Source organism: Anarrhichthys ocellatus, unplaced genomic scaffold (genome assembly GCF_004355925.1).
Source record: "Anarrhichthys ocellatus isolate YVR2014 unplaced genomic scaffold, GSC_Weel_1.0 scaffold42, whole genome shotgun sequence".
NCBI classification, from domain to species: Eukaryota; Metazoa; Chordata; class Actinopteri; order Perciformes; family Anarhichadidae; genus Anarrhichthys; species Anarrhichthys ocellatus.
This window is the reverse complement of record NW_022280072.1, coordinates 392,470-413,095: the sequence shown is the minus strand read 5'-3', so window position 1 is coordinate 413,095 and position 20,626 is coordinate 392,470. Positions and strand designations below refer to the sequence as shown.

The 20,626-nt window shown below is 42.5% G+C and overlaps 1 protein-coding gene across 1 annotated transcript; it reads left to right on the top strand.

Moving 5' to 3' along the window:
* The first annotated feature begins 15 nt into the window (after positions 1-15).
* cilp2 (cartilage intermediate layer protein 2) lies at positions 16-20,257 on the top strand. Its single transcript, XM_031868524.1, has 10 exons — positions 16-1,356; positions 11,941-12,018; positions 12,668-12,937; positions 13,183-13,365; positions 14,001-14,156; positions 14,249-14,566; positions 15,079-15,187; positions 15,616-15,773; positions 17,662-20,088; positions 20,180-20,257. The coding sequence occupies exons 1-9, from the start codon at positions 1,293-1,295 to the stop codon at positions 20,076-20,078; spliced, it is 3,753 nt and encodes a 1,250-aa protein (XP_031724384.1). The 5' UTR covers positions 16-1,292; the 3' UTR covers positions 20,079-20,088; positions 20,180-20,257.
* The last annotated feature ends 369 nt before the right edge of the window (positions 20,258-20,626 follow it).

The following is a 20,626-nucleotide window of genomic DNA, read 5'->3' as shown; positions in this document are numbered from 1 at the left end:
AAGTGTGAAAACTGTCAGGGTTTGAACTTTAATATCCTGAACTTTATTCCATTGTTTTTGCCACCCCCCCCAACGTTTATCAAGACATTGAGTCTCTGACTCATGTAAATATAAATATGTGAACAACTTCCTCAAGAGGTTCCTTTATTTTGAAAAACAAAAATCTTTCAAATGTTATTAACATCTTTTCAAATTTTGAACCCAGAGGAATTTGTAAAATAAATGAAGATAGGCAATGTTTTTATTTGCCATGGATTTTTTTAGTTTACAATCGTATAGTCGCTAAATTGCAACAATTGGCATATTTCAAGGATTCCGAGTACTTTGCACCTCATAAGTGCCTCTCGTGTCTGGCGTGTCTGGTGAGTTTTTCCTGAATGGCATGCCATATGACGCCACTTCCACTCTTTGGCAGTGCATCGCCCCGCAATCAGTGACTGTTAAAAAGTTACAAAACTGAACCAGAAGTCGAACCAGAGGCAGAGCAGCATCTGGCACTGTCCTGTGTCTGGTGGAGATAAAAAAAAGAGTGAGATAGAGGGAGGGGGGGATTAGAACTGCTTCCCCTACTCAACACTGAATAAATGGTTAACAAAGCCCCAAACTGGTATCATGGATGATTGGAATATCATACGTTACTTTTCAAACCAATTTCCTTTATTTTGAATGTTGAAATAAACCGCAATAAAATAACAAAGCTGCTCTGTGTTTGCATAGAAGCACGCGCACACCTGCTGTGTGGATAAAGACCACGACACTGGAGCCGAAGAGGATTACACATCAAAGAAATATGGAAATATTGTTGCGAAACAAGTCGAAACTACTAAGCTCTAGCTTTGACGATCAGGAAAACACCTTTCAGTAACAAAACCTACCCAAACACACACACACACACATAGACACTCACACTCACAATCCCTCCCTCTCTCTGCTAGTCTCTCCCTCCCTCTCTGTGTCCACCCCCACCAAACCCTCACCTATTTTTGGAAGATGATATGGGGGACCCAGATGTTACATTTCACTGGCCAATGGCGAGCGGAGAGGGGCTGGATTGGTGTGCACTCCCGATGCCCCTTCTTTTAAAAAGCTCCTGTCTCCAACTCAGCAACTAAACTCAAAGGAGGAACGAGCAGCTCGGCCAGCAGCATCACTCACACCTGACGGCTACGCTCAGCTCTGCCTGAAGAATCAACACTTTTTTTTTTTTTTTTAATTTCTTTTTTAATTGTATGTCAACTCTGTAGAGGATCAGAGAAAAGCAACCAACCCTCTGTGACTGAAGGTGTGGTGCCATGTTGGAATTAAATAAGGTGGTGCTTCTGCTGTCTGTCCTGACTTCAGTGGCTCTGGGCCAAGGTAAGTGAAGACTGAAAATTCAACCTATTTATATTATTGCTATTTTTTTAAATGAATGCTGGAAAAACACACTTTATTTTACAGGAAAATAACTGTAAATATAGAGATTCCCGCCAATTTTAACATGAATTTGGTTCAGTTTTATCTCTGTTGTCATTCTTAGTAAATGACACACTGTAGGACCAGAGGGCCAGTGTATGACCGCTCACACATGTGCACCACTGACACAACTGTAGGGTTTTCTGGGTTGACGGCATTTCCCCGAGGATGTCAGAGCATGCAGGACTCTGGTGGTGAGCTCATGTGATAAGAAGGGTGTGCGTTTGGCATTGTGTGTGTGTGTGTGTGTGTGTTTGTGTGTTATTTTACAGACCGCCTCTGTAGTTCATAATCTCTCTTGTTAAAATAAGCAGCACATTTCAGCACCAAGCTAATCAACCGCACGTGGTGATGGAGGACGAGGTTTAAGAGGAGGAGGTCCCTGTGGTTTTAGAGTAGAAAAAGCTCTGTCGATGACGGTGAAAGTGCTGCAGGTGACTAAAGGTTCGGATGGCACACGCACTTTGTATTCTTATGGAAAAAGTGCAGCACAGTTGCCGCCGCTATCGGCAACGAGAAGGCGTGAGTATCTCAACGCAGACATAGTGCTCCACTGACTTTTATGATCTCACAAAGAGCCAATTAAAACTGACTTTCTCTCTCAATTTAATTCACAGTTTTTTACTGTGGAATCCTGTCAGCTCCCATGATGCTCTGTTCTCCCAGATAATTACAACCCTTTGAAAGCTCATCACTCTTCCTGAATGACACAACAGGTTTTTCCAGAGCTGTCACTTTCCATCCACATCACAGCTGCTCCCCATTAACTTTACATATTTTTTTTTTTTTAAAGAAGGGGAGCTCTCCATATCTCGTTGGACTTGGAGGCCTCAGAGTCGTAACTGTCTCGCAAAGGCTTTCGTGCCATTTACCGATGAGTACATCACAGACAGTTTGAAGGAAGGAAGAAGGTAAATGCACAAACTCTGACTCTGAGCAGGTGAAGAGTGAATGCCGGCCTTTAAAACGGATTGTAAAATTTTACAGTCTGCCCAACGCTCCTTAAGCGGTACACCCACATCGTGCAATAAGGTGGAGCGTTTTGTCCTCGCCTTACCCTCGAAACGCGCTGCCAGCCGCCCCTAAAGATATAAACCCTGTCACCTTGGAAACAAGAGGCAATAATTGCAAACCAAGCGAGCCACTCTCCCACCTGCTGGGTTTGTGCTAAATGAGAAAATGGAATATAAAAGGGGGGACAAAGGGTGCAGGTAAAATGACTTTACCGTCCTCTTTTCCCCTGTCTACTTGGCCAGCATGTCGCTCTTTCCATTTTTTTATCCTTTCTTGATGGTCTGACCACCGTAGCTGCATTCAGTCCACCACTTAAGTAATGTCTCCATCTGTCCATCTGTCTCCATCTGTTCCTCTTTTATTTCTAATCTGCCTCCCTCAGGAATTTCTTCACAAATACTTTCCCCACCTTTCACACCCCTCTCCATCGCCTCTCTCCGTCTATTTCTCTCTCTGCCCTCCTCCGTCAAATGCTCTCGCCTTGTTCTCTGTCACTCTCTCCATACACCTAAGAGCTTGCAGATTTATGAGCTGTTTTCCTATTTGAAGGCGGCAGCTGTTGCTGGATGCCCACCGTCGCATTACCACCACTCAGTGCAAGCTTCCAGCTCCATGCCTTTAGCCAGAGGACTTCCAATCTTCTTCTCTTGTTGCATACAGGCAAAGCTAGGTGGTGTATGCGAGCAGCAGCTGGAGGGCTATGGTGAGTCAAAGGAAGGGGCTAGTTCTCCAGATGCTGACCACTGTCTGCTCCAAACACAGAGCTGTCTGGCCAGCTGACTTTAATTACTGAGACAGGGATTACAATGGATCAAAGGGAAAATCCGCAAACTCCCATTAATAACAACCTCCAAGCCATTTCACATCTCTCTTTTTTCTTCTATTTATGTGTATATTGGAGTGAGCCAAGATATTATTTATTGCAGGACTAATCAGCTTCTTTCATTTGAGCTATTTCCAGCTCCTGGCTCTGTACCTGTGCACAGGTGCGGAGGTTCATGCGAGGACTTCCAGACATTTTTAATACAGAAATAATTCAAAGCGGCCCAGTTGTGTTTTTAATAGCATCGGGGAGAAAATGCTTGAGCGCACAACGCCTTTGTTATACCTTTGTAAATCCTTAAATCATGTGGTTGATTTGCATCATTAGTTGATGTCAAGGACAAAATTGCCGATCTTAATGAGCTCCAGATGTTTTCGGATTCAGTCTTGGATTTTTGGGAACACCGGAGTAAAGAGAGAGATAGATGCAGAGAGAAAAAGCAGACTCCTCTGCAACCACACACACCTCAGCGAAGGATCTGGCCAAACACATAAACAGCTTCCATATGACATGGCAAACAGATCATCACATATACAAGCCCGCACACACACACACACACACACACACACACACACAAATACATACACTCACATCACCGAATTAAATACCACTGACTTAAACGCCAAATACTGTACAACCTGGTTCTCAAATTTGTTTTCAAATCTTCTCCCTTCTTGTAAGGATCTGGGATATCATAAACAGGACCCAGACTTTCTATTTAAGCCCCGTCTCTTTGCCAACATACATCTGGTACAACCGTGCCGCTCTAATCTGACTGAAACCCTTCTGGGTGCAACTTCAAGAAGTCCTTTATTTTTCCGCCTCTTCCTCTCCTCGGCAGCTTTTTTATGAGATTCTGGAGAAAACTCCCACTCAGAAAGAGCAGCCCAGTCGCCAGGAAAAAAGTGTTTCTGCAAACCACGGCTACATTGAACATGAACATTTTTGCATTCAGTCAGAGCAAGTGAGTTAAATCGAGCGACCATTATTGAAAGTGGTTTAATAATGAATACAACAAGCAACAAAGTCCTGAATAGTCTGCATCAGTCAAACAAACACAAGACTGTCACCCAGGAGGTCGCTTGTTACATTTAACTTCATCTTTACATAGGAAATTTGCTAGTTATTTACGTTAGTTATGTTACGTTAGTTACGTTACGTTGTTACGTTACGTTGTTACGTTACGTTGTTACGTTGTTACGTTACGCTATGTTAAGTTGTTACGTTAAGTTGTTACGTTACGTTGTTACGTTGTTACGTTGTTACGTTACGCTATGTTAAGTTGTTACGTTACGTTACGTTGTTACGTTACGTTGTTACCTTACGTTGTTACGTTATGTTGTTACGTTACGTTACGTTGTTGTGTTGTTATGTTATTGTGCTGTTACGTTATTATTTTAACACAAACGCTGAACGCTTTTTTCTAACTTTAACCAAGTAATTTTGTTGCCTAAACCTACGTTTCACACTAACCATGTGGCATTGTGCGTTTCTGCATGCGTGATAAGAAGCTGAAATGAAACATATTTATGGTAAGTTTTTTTTTGTTCAGAAACGTCGACATTCAACGTATCCATAGTTTGCAGAAACGTACAATACCAACATTTTTTTATGGCGACTGGTTTGTAAAGTGAACCAGAGAGAGGCAGTCCTTTGTAAAGGCATTGATAATTATTGGTAGAGGATTTACCTTTGTGTGTGAAGTATGCCTGACTGGACACCGGCTGTATTTCAGAAGGAGCCACTGTGACGTAATTTGTTAAATCCAAATATAGTCCCCTAAAATAAGAATTGCAGTTGTCACAACAGAGAGGGCAGAGATGACAATGACTGCAGTGTAGGAAACAAAGTAGTCCAGTGGCTTTATGTTTCAGACATGTTGCTGTCATAGTCATTTAGGTGCTTGCCATGGGGCTATATGTGGAACCGAGATGCTAACCAGTCCACAGATGCAGGTCTCCTCTAATATATCAGTGCCACTGTAATGTATCTTGTTACCGTGTGCATGGTTTATGAGGGTCATGGTTTATGAGGGTCACGGTGATGCTGGCTGAGGTTTATAATAACCGTCAAATGGCAGGGTTCATGTCAAAGATGGAACTGAGAGAGAAAATGGATACATCTGCATTCCATCACATTTGCTGTGAAAAGTCAAACTCGTAAAGAGTTTTGTGTGAGCGAAGCACAAAACCAAACCCACAAAGGGGATACTGTCCTCAATAAAAGAACAACAGCATCAGTTGTTTCAGCAAGTGCCCAAAACAACATACAGTATGTTTACATTTAAAGCCCTCTAGTGGCCAAAAGAGCAATGACGAGAGCAAAGGAGGAAGTCAGGTGATGTTGGTTTGGAGCAACAAAGTCTTCAGAGGGAGGAGATTGGGATGGAGAATTGATATGTCAACTAAATATCGGATACAAACAAGACGAATGTTCGCTTGACGTTTCTAACTGACAGTCAACATTGTTTTGGCCAAGATCGTTCCATAACCTTAACCACCTCTTTATTGAACGGGATCTCATCCCTATTCGTCACATTTTACCCCTTTGGCTGAAACCCCCAACGTGGGAAGTCCTACGTCTAATAATGATGCGGATGGGTTTAAACTGTACTATTTTATTGTATTGTTACACGAAAGTCAGGCGTGTCTCATACACGGTGCCTACAGCGTCCCACAACCTGACTCATTGTCTAACAAGTCCTACAAATTGAAAGACGTTGTCTCTGCCTTCTAGAACAACTCATGAAAGCTTTTTTCAGATCTGAGGGTTAGGTTTAGGGAAAGATCATGTTTTGTGTTTGAATACGTACTTCGTTAAGGTCAGGGGAGCTTGACGAAGTCATAAACACGAGGTTATTAAGATGAAGGAACGATTGTAGTCAAGCCTTCACAGAAAACGCCAACGCTGACCCATGGTTAGAAACAGGAAACAAACAGCAGTCCCTCGTGTTAAAGTTCAATTTTTTGTTGACCCGTTGTTCTAAATCACACTGACCTCCTCTTCACACCTGACTTCCTCCTTTGCTCTTGTCATACTGTAACTCCCACGGATGCTACGGTAGAGGGCTTTTTTACTTGAAAGTATGTTGTTTTGGGGCACTTGCTGAAATGATGCGGGACAGTCTCACATTCGAACCTAAACCACAATGTTTCGTTAACCAAGTTGTGTCTGCGGCAAAACCTAACCTAACCTTTACTGAAGGGGACCATCATGACATATTCTGTGGAGGACTTGTTCACATGAGCTGTGAAAAGTCAGTAATTGTAAAGAGAGCTGTGTCACCAAAGCACAAAACCAAACCCACAGAGAGCACATGAACAAGGACAAACAAGATAAAGTGTACCAGTGGAGCATTTTAGGGTGGATTATTGAGGAAATCATAAATTCTAACCTCGCTCCCTCTGGCTTGAAAAACTTGCTTCTTGATGAGGTAAATTTCCTCACATACCAGCTGTATGAAGCAGTGCCCCAATAAAATCATAAAGTGTTAACAAGCCACTCAGAAGCACAATAAGCTCAGTGAGTCCGTCACGGGAACCGCGCCAGTTCACACCGATCACGACTGAGGTCACTACCCCAACATTTGGGTTTCCTCTTTTGACTTTCTAAAACCGTTAATCGCCTCCTAAAACTCTAAGAATCGTTTGCTATTTTGTTTTCGTGGTCAAACATCTTGAAATGATAATCAGGAGCCGAATGGTTGTGCTTTGTTTTTGATGTGAGCGAAGACGAAATGTTGTTTGAGAAAGGCAGGAAAACGGGTTTATAATGGCTTGGAAATAAATGGATGCCCTTTAAGAGTGTGGAGGGTAATTAATTAGCCACAAGTTTGGAAGTCAGTGTTAATTAAGTGAAAGAAAAGGGTTGTTTGTGTTCCCTCACCACATACTCACCCTGAGAAAAGTTTTTTTTTTAATTCTCAGAGAGAACAACTGGCAGAAAAACTGTCAAAATGTAATCAAGACAGAATTCAGGAGACAAAAGGAGAAGGGTGGAAAAACTATTTGATCTGATTTACTAAAGTGAACCTGCAAGCAGAGACACATCTGCCCAGCAGATCAGTGTGAAAGCATTTGCTTCTGTTTACCCAACTATTCCAATGTATCAGAGAGTCAAAGCTGACATGGACACCTATCAATGGTTTTTAAAGGCAGGGGCATAAAAAAAGTTATGACGGTCAGCTGACTGTCAATGTTGCCCCTACAACTTATAATACATCTTTTGGACAGAGGATCTTTGTTCTGTTGAGCTGCTAGCCTTCTTTTGCTAAATCTATCAAAAGGGTTGAGAAGAAATGTGCTGGCAGGACAATAAAGACTCCAAGTGAGCCGTAAAACCAGTGGGGACTGGGATCAATACTGGCCTCTGTGCTGGGAGTCTCTGCTCGTAAACTCAGCAGTGTCTCTCCGAAAGTGCTAACTGCTTGCACCTATTACACACACACACACACACACACACACACACACACACACACACACACACACACACACACTGAGAGGCTACACAAGCTACTTTTTGTTTCTGTCACGCACCATGAATTTTATTCAGCCCAAGTTAAACTCAGAGATGAAATGTCAAGCAAACAACTGACGTTTTTTGAAAACAGCAACAACAACAAAAAACTGTAGGAAAATGAATCATTAAGCTTCAAAGCAGGAGGGAAAACACATCATACTGCACGTTTAATAATTCAAAGAGACACATTTACATTGACGAGTCAGGTTGAATATCTTTCTCGTTCTAATACGGCAACATTTGCCTTCTTCAAGATCCTCACTGCTGCTGTGTGCATGAAAAGGGAAGATGATGTAAGAATGACTGTGATACAGGCATGCTGTATGTGTGTGCATGGTATGTGTATACATTATAATCATACATCATTAAGATCAAAAAAAGAAATCGACAACAAATTGCTGCATTAAGTGTGTGTGTGTGTGTGTGTGTGTGTGTGTGTGTGAGAGAGATGATGAGCGAGTTAAAGTGAAGCTCTCTGGTTCGGCCGCTGGTGAACAGATGACTGCATGCCCTGATTTATCACAGCTGGAGCTTGATTAGCATCCTCAACAGCAGCTGCTTGTTGATGGATCAAGAGGAGAAAGGAGGACTGACAGATGAGAAGACGTATGACGAAGAGCATGGGGGAGATGATGGATGGAGAGGATGTTCCACAGTTTGGATGAAGAGTGGGAGGTGTCGCCGAAGCAGGAGGAGAAATCTACACAAAGACATGGAAAAGGAGCAGATAGAGGACGAGAAGGAAGAGAAGATGGAAGTGGAGACATTAGAACGATGGAAGCTTGCAAGAGAAGAAATACAGAAAAAAATGGACAACGAAGCAAAAGATTTCTTGCCATCTTTATAAGTTTTCTTGACATAAAGTTATCCATTGTCTACTAATTGTTACCATTCATGTAACTCATGCCTACACTTGACGGGCGGACAGCAGGACAGAGAGCAGGACTCCAGTAGGACGAGAGGAGGTGGACTCTGTGTTTACAGATGCTTGGTGCTCAAACACAGTCAACGTTGATGGGCAATGTTTTCCTCATGTTGAGTTTTTAATGTGAAGATGTCGGCCATATTATCTGCCCAGAGAGGTTTTTTTTGTTGCTGCTGTTTACATTCCTTACCATGCAAATTAAAAAAATGCACCACAGGAATGTATAGTACTGTTTTTGTTTTGTTTGTCATGTGTTTGTTGTGTTACAAATGGGCTAAAGACGGACTGTCGTTGTCCATCCCTGTGTTGCATATTGACAATAAATGATCCTTGAACCTTAAATTATTCATTGAAAATGGAAACAGGAATGGAGATGTGGCCACCATTGTGGGGTTTGACAGAAAGTCAAGTGAGTTAGAAAGTTAAACTGTAATAAAAAAGGATACGGTGATAGTTTTCCAACAACAAGCTAAAATATTGACACTATAGAAAACAACAGTGGACTACTTCCAGCGGCGGAGGGTTTTTGTCAGACTAAGGAGGACAGTTGCAAGTTGAGGCGGACTCAGCGGATGAAGGGCAAATGCAAACAGGAGTAACGTGAACGTTACATGAAGTTTTCAAAAGTTTACCCAAAGACAAAGAGGAGGTGAGTGTGCTTTATTTTTTTAATAAATATGTGTTGTTCAATAACATTGAAGCTCTCCGTGCTCTGCCAATGTGACTGCATTATCACCGCATTATATCCGTGCTAATTCATTGCTCAAGGCCTCAAATGATAAAACAGTTAATCACGCTAATAACGAAACACACCACTCTAGTCCAGATATTTTAATTGGCGAGTTGATTGCGAGTAGCGTTACTGGACATTACGTGCATGCACTCGCAAACATCTGATTCATCACCATAGCTGCTGTTTAACTGTCTCCCCTCACTGTTATGTTTAATATTAGAGAAGTGATTTACTTTTTAGTCAACACACATGGTGATGCTGCCCAGAGTTTTGCTGAGGATTTGTATTTGTGTTTGTTTCATGGCATGCCCCTTTCTCTATCTGGCACCAATAAAACAAAGGAGTGGACACTAATCATGGAAAAAGCTAAGATGTAAATAGTTTTGCTTTTGTCTCAATAGAAGCTTGGCCTGCACTTATTTTATTTCCTCGGAGGACTTGTGCTGCATGTGTGTCAAATATGTGTTCAAAATGTTTTCATCATTACAGATGAATTCATTCCATTTCACTTTTTCCTTGGTCTTTATATGGATTTATATAATGTCATACAGCAACGGCCACCACATCATGCATCTGCAGCTAAACGGACTAGATGCCTTGGTGCCGAGTCTCTTGAGAACTGTACAAAGCAGCCGTTTCATCAAGGAGGTTGACCTTTAGCAATGTTCTGCAGTGACTTCATCATAAGCAGCCATGTATCGAAATAAACTTAGCAATGTTTACTAAAATAAGGATTTTGATGGGGACTGTCCTCGAACAAAGAAATTCTTACTAAACCAACTCTCATGATTTTGTCGACTAAGCGATTAGTTTGTCAAATCGACAGATCTGTAAAAAGAAAAAAGCACCACAATAAATCTTTAATTTACCAGAGATGTGCTCACAAGTGTCTTGGAAATATGTCATTCAGCCTGAAAAAAGCATTAAAAACAGCTTATCGACTAAAGAAATCTTAGTCGACTGAGACCAAATCGAGCGATTAGTCGACTAAGAGGGGGCAGCCATTATTTCTACCACAGTATAATATTGCATTCACTCACTCTTGTCTCTTGAATTGTACAGGACACAAACGAGGACAGAAGAACAGCTGCTGTATTTGGTCTTCTGCGAGGATACTTCTGAGAGAATCCGGATGTATGATGTAAGGAAATATTATTGACACATTGATAAGATAATGATCGCACTGGGTTCACTGGTATTCATTTTAAAAGTAACTGAAGCAAATGTTTTCCACATCCATTTTTGTTGGAATAATCACAGAACCTTTCTTTTCACTAAAACCTTAGTTGTTGTTTTTTAAAGAATATTTACAATTAAGTAGTGAGTGGATATTCTATGTTTTTCCTTCTTCTTTTACTCCAAATTATGAATAATAAGCTCTGCACAAGCTCTGTAGGTCATGATTAAATCTGTCCATATGTTTTAGGTTCATGGTGAAACCTTGGACTGGTTATTGGACATGAAGGTGTCCTGCGTGATGCTTTTCATCTTGAAATCTTCAACGTGGTTGTGGTGGTGGAGACGATTGTTCCTCCTGACCTCTCAAGGCTGAATGTTGGCCAAGATTTATATTAACACCTCAAGCATTGAGGAAACCATTCTCATTTTGCACTGTTGGGCATTGACTAGAGGCAGAAACGTTACTCATGTTTGGTCTTGTTGCGTGTAGAAAAGTGTTTACTATTTGGGTAGTGTTCAGAATATTCGTAACGCCACTAAATTCATTTTCTAAACCATTCAGTGGTCAGAAAGGTACGTAAGCTTGTTCATAGAAAAAGGACACCTGAAGCTTTGGAGTAATTGATGAGCAGTTATGAAAAAATAGACAAAAAAGGATGGAAATGTTTTTATTTTTTATTGTGTATTAGGAATTCTGGACATTTGTAAAACTTTAAAAAAAAAAAACAGTGTTAAAGTCATTGATCGTGTTCAAATATATTGTTCTGTATATCTTTGAAAAGATGAATTGTACGTTGACTCAGTGTGAAGTTGAATGAACCTAGCAAACTTACCATTAGTAGTCAAAATATGGAATAAAGATGAAACAATTTCAAAACATTAGTCTACTTAGCTTGAAATGGCAATTTGTATGATTGTAGTTGAAATGATCTTAACTTGAAATTGTGAGTTGATATTGTGGGAAATTCTATGTTTGACAAGATAATAAAATGTTTCTTTTAAATGGATAATGTAACGTGGTTGTTTTAACTCAGATTATCAAGTGTAAACAACAAATGATCATTAGTTAAACTTGTATAACTTAACTTTTTGAGTTAAAACAAAATGTATCTTCAAATTGAGTTTAGTTTTTAAGGCAGCAGATGAGCTTTTGTTTTTGAAGTTTAACTAACTTCCAATGTATTAGTGTTGCTTCATGCATACATTCAAGGACATCCTATAAGCTGTAGGATTCCATTGAATAGCTTATGTGCGTGTTGCTTTATATCCAGATGTTTTTCTCCCTGTTTGCAGGACCTGTGAGGACCAGGAGCCCGTCAGACAGGAGCAGGAGAGGGGCCTTCAATGCGTTCGCTGACACGCAGACAACAGGTACTGAATCCATCAGCAGTGACATTCAGACCTGTGTGTATGGCAGTGGTTCTCAATCTGTGGGAGTCGAAGGGGGGTCGAGTGTGTGAGATGAAAGGGACAGGTGTACGTCTGTGTTTAAAACAGGAATTTGGTTATTGTAGTTTGTCCCGCTTATTAATACGGTCATCTGTTGGCGTGGAGGTTTGTGATGACTTAACATTTGTTATTGGAACAAAAGAGCAGCAGTGTTGGTCTGGCCAGATTGTTGTCCCATCACCAAATAGCTTCATCAGAGTTATGCATTACTTTGGAAACAAAATAAATAATCAGTTTATTGCTAATACATTCTTTTGTTCTGAATCACTTGTATTTCTCCTGAGGAAGAGCTCAGGTTTCAGTGCATGCAGCAGACTAAAAAACGAGACAATATTCCTCATCAGTCAAGGCACGGGGCTTGGGAAATAACCTGGACCATGCAAAGCTCCCTTGGGTGTATGAAGTCAGTTTCAAATCGCGGTAGCAGACCTCCTCTTCAAGTTTGTAACCCATCCTTTCTCTTTTCCAACCCCCCCCCCCCTTTATTTCTGTATCCTGAGAATTTTTTACGCATTTTCTAACCCTACATTCTTTTGGTTTTCCTTCATGTCTCCCTTCCATGTGCCTCCAGGCGTGACAGAGTGGACGTCTTGGTTCAACATCGACCATCCTGGAGGGAATGGAGACTATGAGCGCCTGGAGGCGATCCGTTTCTATTACAGGGAGAGGGTTTGCGTTCGGCCCGCCGCCATGGAGGCTCGCACTACAGACTGGGTGGCAGCGGCAGACACCGGGGAAGTGGTCCACTCCAGTCTGGAGAAGGGCTTCTGGTGCATCAACAGGGAACAGCCTCTGGGCCGCATCTGTTCCAACTATCATGTCCGCTTCCAGTGTCCTCCAGGTAGCTCTGACAACAGCAGCTAAGGGTTGTTCAAGCTGTCACTTCATAGACATGAGCATACAACCAAACACATGCATGAATACACATTTCACATTCATGAAAGCACTGGAGGACTCACCCTCAATAAATGCTCTTGAATAATGTTAAATAATGTATTTATTTCCTGATTCTGCTTGCAAACAGTAGCACATAATAGCAGCTTTAGCTCAGGATGTCTCACTTCCTTCTTCAATGTGTGTGTTTAGTGCAGAGCTACTGGACTGATTGGAGTGAGTGGGGTCCGTGTTCAACAACAGTCTGTAACGACGTGGGCATCCAGGTTCGCCAGAGGAAATGTGTGAACACTCAGCCCATGCCTCTCCTGCTGGTGCCGGCGTGCCTTGGGCACCACTCAGAGAGGAGGGAGTGCTCCAAACCGCCGTGTACCGGTGAGAATAACAGGATTAGCCAGAACCTAACTTGCCGGTTCCTTTTAAATTGTACAATGCCATTGAATTGCATGTGAAAGAATAATCAGAAGGCTTATGGAGGTGAATAAAATACCATGTTGCTTTGTACAGCAATGTAAAATAAATCTAGTGTACTGTAGAATAAATGTCAATCTGAATACAATATTCTTACATGAGAAATAACATTTAATTGGGAATACATTCTTCCTTTATATATAATTGTTACAGCAGAGATTATTATATAAAAACTTAAGTTTTGGTATTCATTCTGACATTGAAAATGCCTAAATACCATTTTCTGTTGTATGGTCTCATTCAGCACCCTCTGGAGCAGAACTTTGAGCTTCTTGTAATCAGCGATCTTTCAATTGCAGCTACTTAATCTGCTTTCTTGTGCTTTTTATGCCGGCAATACTGTATAATTGCACTATTTATTAACTGATCATATATGCCCTATACTTAAGAGAGTTAACGACTCTCATTAGACCACTTTGTTTAAAGTTTGAATGATGGAGTTAATGAATAGATTAATCACGAAATAACAGAAAATATGAATGCATTACTTGTTGAATTCCAAACTCACGTCATTCCTGTCTCTCTCTGTGTGTGATCAGCCAAGTGGGGTCCGTGGGGTCGGTGGGGGACGTGTTCGGCGACCTGTGGTGGTGGTCGCAGGATTAGGAGACGGACCTGTGTGAGGACCTCAGAGACAGTTCAGTGTACCGGGCGGCCTGTTGAAATACAGAAGTGTGGGAAGAGTCCATGCCAAGGTACTGTATGCAAAGTCAAGGCTGTTACATTGTGAAATCTTCCTTTATATGTGTGTGTGTTTGTGCTCATGTCTCTGTCTGTCCCCCAACAGCCAAATGTCAGCTTGTGTGCTCCGAGGGCCGCCCCAATGAGGACTGCAGCCAGTGTACGTGTGAGGACCACGTGATGCACGGAGAAGTCCACGGTGTGACCGGTGTCCCCGTGGCAGAAGCCTGGGTGGCTCTGGACAGCCAGCCCAAGGTGATCCGTGCCCTTACAGATGCCAAAGGTCAGTTCAGGCTCACAGGAATCTGCTCCTCCAGCTCCACCTTGATCTCCATCAGGAAGGATAAGTTTGCCCCGATCACCGTCTCCAGCTCCAGTAACGCCACAGGGTTGTCCTGGGTACGAGTGGTCCTCAAATCAGCCGGTGAGTGCTAATAAAAAAGATTATTAATGAAAAAAAGAATCTTTTTCTATTGATGTCTGTTGCTTTCAATCAAACCAAACACAAAGCAAGTATAATTTAGCATTAATTGAAGATATTGTTGGCTATTTCTTAAAATAACAATTTTCACTTTCAAGAAATAGTTTCTTGATTTCCTTTGTTATCATTCTACAGAGCCAGTAAATCCTCCAGTCATATTCGCAGACTGTAGAAAACAGGAAATTGTCAAAGCTGCAACATAAACAGTCTGGCCTATTGTAAGACTTCACATTGTCTGGAGCATTGACTTGTTTGGTTGCATGGAAACCAAATCAAAATAACCCAGTGTGCTTTTGAAAAAGTAATCCCCCCCAACAATCATTTTTCATAAGCACAGGGACCAATCAAACAAAGCAATGTCTGAATGAGTTTTATGAGGTCTCAAATCTCTGCGGTAACATTCGCAACAGTCAGAGGAAGGTCTTGAGGGTTTGCCCTGATTCCACTTTCCACAGAAAAGCCGTACATTGTGAAGCACCCGGAGGACAAAGTGCGTTTTGAGGGAGGACGGGTGATGTTGTGCTGCAAGGCAACGGGATCACCAACACCTGACAAATACTACTGGTGAGAGGAATTATTGTGCTGGCGCATTATTAATCACAGAAATAGCTAGCAACAGAGCGGAGTGATTACTTTGACATATTGAGAAATTTATATTTGGAGGTTCCTTTTTATTAAAGTGGCATTAATCAGTTTGTTTGTTCTTTCATCGGTCTTGAGAATAATGTCTCTGTAGCTGCTAAATACTCCGTTATGTTCACCAGTTAGAGCCTTTATCCAATCTGCTATTTGGTGCTGGGCAGGTAGCACATAGGTTTATCAAAGCCCTTTTTGGCTGAAATCATCAATTTTTACAACAATCTGCATATTTTTAGATTTGAGTGTTACCATCATCAACATTTTATACATATCTTTTTGATATATTAATGGTATAAATCCAAAAATAAAAAGTTTTTTAAAAAAAGTTTTAATTTCTGTAACTATTTTTCAAGGTACCACAATGGGACTCTTCTGGACAGGAAGTTGTACAAGTATGAAGAGGACCTTGTACTGTGGAGCCTGAAGCCGGAGCAGTCAGGGCAGTACTACTGCAAGACCAGCAGCTCTGCAGGCAGCATCAAGTCCTCTCCAGCCCTCCTCACTGTAATCGGTAAAGTCTTGGATCTCTCACTGAAAGCAATTGTGTCTCGACTTCACCGTAGTTAGGATGTTTCCACTTAAACATAAACCCCTTCATATAGGCCAGTATTTACCTCTTTAATCTGCTGGTTTGAAGGCCGCTTTGATGACACATATCAGTGCAAGTAAACGCACAAAAGTTGCGGCGAAAAGGGGAGAGGGGGTATCCTTTCTATTTGGTCTAATTTGTTCTCACAGTCAAAACGACACAAAAGCTCCCTTCTAGTCAGTGGCACAGTGATGTAATGTCAACTGTAATTCATCATCATCAGCCTGGACAGAAAACCATTTAGTGTGATGATAGCGGCACACCGGGATCATCGCTCAGGATGGCTGCTATCCCAGTGCATTTGACAATGACGTGTTAAGTCAAAGTTCGACACAAGATTCAAGTAAAACCGCTGACAAAAAGCAAACAACCACAATTTACTTTACTGTATAAAAAGCAGCTGCCTCTGAGCTTGCAAGAGGCATGTCAGTGCCAAATCATCCATGAGCCATGTCCATGCATGAAGAGGATTCAAACAAAACCACAGTGTGCTACAACTTGAGGGAGAGAGAAAAGTCAGTTGATAGAATGTCGGTCATTGGCGGGAAAAAACATTTTATTACAGACAAAAAAAAAAAGGATAATAAAAATATCAGGGCTGGCACACTGTGGCGTCTTGGAGTACGTTTTTATTATGTTGACGTTGGTTGAAGCCACGACTTCCTAAGCTGGGGTGCTTTATTGTGTGGGATGACTCTGGACACCGTAAAACCTCAAACACAATTTCTCCAGAACACCCGGTGTTGAGGCGAAATCCAAGCTTGTCAATAAATCCTGTTTCTTTTCTCTCTCGGAGTCTATGATGACGCATAGAGTATGTGTGTCCACACCCGCGTGGGCGAGCTACACATTGCTTATATCCTTCAGGTGCTTGTTAGCTAAGACACGGTTAACAAACAGGGCTTTCATGGAAGAGTGCTAAAGTAATCTATCCCAGGCCACAGACAAATCCCTGCACTCCAAAAGTCACCTGTGCCTCAGAGCAGGATGAAAAACTTTTACTCCTTCTAACACATAATTTCTTCTCTTATTTTACATTATGCAGAAGTTTAAGTTGATTTCTCATAAAATGTTTTAATCACAGTTCATACAGATGACTAACAGTTACATAATTTGTCATCAAAGGAAACTCTAAGCCTTTTTGGTAAAGTCATCTGCAGTACAGTAATGGTTCATAGGAATCGCTCTGCTCCATGTGTCTGCAACTATGGATTTACTTGGGAGATTGGGAGCTTAACAAGGCTACTTGACTATAAAGTCAAACATGATATCATGCACATTCATTATTCTGCCAATGTCTGGGTGAACACTAATTCTTTCTTTCCAACTCCCACTGGATGGTTGGTGAATAAATGTTCTCTTCAACTTCATGTCTAATTACCGTTTCATGCACCTTTCACCGTTGAACTTGGCCACTCAAAGGTGCTTTCAGGCCATGGAGACTCGGTGTGTGTGTGTATGAATACATTGTATAAAATCTATGTGTGAAAAGGGCAGAAATAATATCTTTCAAATACCCAATTGGCAGGTTCCAATTTATTCCCTATACACATGTCCTATTCCACTCATGCATTGATATACAATTATCCGGTACCCTGCAATTTTATAATTACAATCAAACTGATTTGACAGGCTTTTAAGATCTTAGAGAAAGTACAACTTAAACAGTTCAGTATTCAACATGGCAAGTCTGTTAATTTTTGCACTGAGAAAAAGCCTTTCATGTTTTATGTACATCAGATAACTGATTTTATCTTTCATATGTGTCGCATCAACACCAGCCTAATCTAATTTATCGTCTTATTCACAGCGAAAGGAAAGCCAGCGTGCAATTCCACCCCTGAGACGCACTTCATCAGACTGCCGATGGACTGTGTTCAACATGGGACTGACTCCATGCACTACAACACCGGCCGCTGCCCTCACAACAAATGCTCTGGCTCCCTAGACTTTGATATGCGCTGCAGAGATGAAGCCGGGTTCTGCTGCGGGGTCCAAAATACGGAAAGTCGAATCATCGACTGTGGGAGCTACAGCCTCCCAATCCGGGCTGTGACTCACTGCGGCTGTCAGAAGTGTTTGCAGCCGACTGTGCTGGTCCGTGGCAGAGTGGTCACAGCTGACAATGATGAGCCTCTGCGTTTTGGGCACATCTATATTGGTAAAGAGAGGATGGGCACCACTGGATACCAAGGAGGGTTCACGCTGCAAATTCCTCCTGACACACAGAGATTAGTGGTCAATTTTGTTGACCCCACTCAGAAGTTTCTTGACACTCCTAAAGTGTTCATCCTCGATAAGAAAGGTGGGTCCATCTACCACAATGTGAAGGTGATGAGAAAGCAGACACCAATTGACATCAATGCAGGAGAGACCAACTCTATTAACCTAGGGGAAATTGAAGGCGAAGACCCCATTGGTCAGTTGGTTATTCCTCCCAACTCCTTCCACAAGGACAATGGAGAAATCTATGAGGGAACCGTGAAAGCCAGCGTCACATTCATTGACCCAAGAAATATCACCACGGCGGCCGCAGCGCCTGGTGATCTCAACTTTGTAGACAGTGAGGGTGACATGCTCCCTCTGAGGACCTATGGCATGTTCTCTGTGGACTTCAGAGACGAGACCAACAAGGAGGTGCTTGGAGCTGGAGCTGTTCAGGTCCTTCTCGACACGCAGCACGTCAAAATGCCAGAGCACATCCCCAAAATGAAACTGTGGTCTCTAAACCCAGACACGGGTGTCTGGGAGGAGGAGAGTGACTTCTCGTACACCGCGACAACTGCTGGTGGTCATGGGCGAAGCAAACGAGAGGAGCGCACATTCCTCATAGGCAACATGGAGATCAGAGAACGTAGGCTCTTCAATCTAGACGTGCCTGAAAACAGACGCTGCTACGTCAAAGTACGTGCCTACATGAGCGACAAGTTCCTATCTAGTGAACAGCTGGAGGGCGTTGTGATCAGCTTGATAAATTTGGAACCTAAACCTGGATTTTCCTCTAATCCTAGGGCGTGGGGCCGCTTCGACAGCGTCATAACTGGACACAACGGGGCCTGTTTACCAGCTTTCTGCGATGCCCAAAGGCCCGATGCTTACACAGCTTATGTCACAGCAATGATGGGTGGGGAAGAACTTGAGGCAGCTCCGTCCTCCCCCAAGATGAATCCAAACATCATTGGTGTGTCCCAGCCATATCTGGGTAAACTGGACTACCAGCGCTCCGACCACGAGGATCCGGCTCTGAAGAAAACGGCCTTCAAAATCAACTTAGCAAAGCCTAACCAAAATAATCTCGATGAGACAAATGGGCCAATATATCCGTATCAGAATTTAATAGGTTGTGAAAATGCCCCTATTGATGCGAATCATTTCAGATTCTTCAGAGTGGAAAAGGACAAGTATGAGTACAATGTTGTTCCCTTTGAGGAGAACGATTTGACGACCTGGATGGGAGACTACCTCTCCTGGTGGCCCAACCCCCAGGAGTTCAGAGCATGCTTCATTAAGATCAAGATCCATGGACAGAAGGAAGTGATGGTCAGGTCGAAGAATCTCGGAGGAACACACCGAGAAACGAAGGGCAAACTTTATGGCATAAGAGACATCCGCAGCACCCGGGACATGCGAGAGGCCAACACCTCCGCGGCCTGTTTAGAGTTCAAATGCAGCGGCATGTTGTTCGATCAAGCCGAGGTGGACAGATCCGTCATTTCGGTGCTTCCACAGGGGAACTGTCGCAGGACCGGCACCAACAGCCTCCTCCAAGAGTATCTCCTCAAACATCCACCAGTCGCTCAAAACAACGAGTCCCATGGATTCACCATGCTGGCCCCCGTTGATCCTTTGGGACACAACTATGGCATCTACACAGTCACAGACCAGAACCCCAGGGTGGCCAAGGAGATCGCTATCGGCCGCTGCTTTGACGGCACCTCGGATGGTTTCTCCAGGGAGATGAAGACGGACTCCGGTGTGGCGCTGACCTTCAGCTGTCCAGAGAGGAAAATTAACAGAGAAAGCCTTTTCCAACGCCTGCAGACCAACCCGGCTCAGACTCTGTCACAGATGGGGAGGAGCATGAGGGAGTCGGATGGTATGCAGGTGCAGAGGTTACCCACCCGGATTGTGGCCTATCCTTCAGAGCAGCAGGGCAGGACCCAGGGTCGCAGAGTCACCTCTACAACCAGAAGAAGAGTGTCCATGCGCACACAGCAACGGCAATAGATGTTCCAAGGTAGGCAGGTTTAATATAGATCATTTGAAGTGTCTTTACATTGACAGTAATAGCGGAATGATTTAAATGTCCTTTTCTTTTTAATTTCTAGCTCTTCCATCAAGACTGATATGATGCCGTCGAATCAAGGAAGTAAAAGTTACCGGTCTGTTGATGAGTATGAACTCCCTCTTGACTATCGAAAACCACAAAACAGAGGCAGACGGCAATTCAGCGACATCGATGAGTGGTTGAAGATATTCATTAGATTTACTTGAAGGGTTTGGTATATTCATTTCTTCCTTCCCTCTGAAAATACATGCATCGTTGACTGTGTGTAGCGCGGTGACTGGCATCTACTTAATTAGCTTTGGTCTAATTTTATGTATGAATAGACTAAATTGACGTTTGAGAATGTACCTATTATAGTTATAATTAGTGGCATTCCACTTTCCCCCACGAGTTGAAACATTTAAAAACTGTAAATACTACGCCAGGCCCCAAACACTTCATAATTAGCCATTCCCTTCCACAGAACTGTTCTTAAAGATCAGAAACA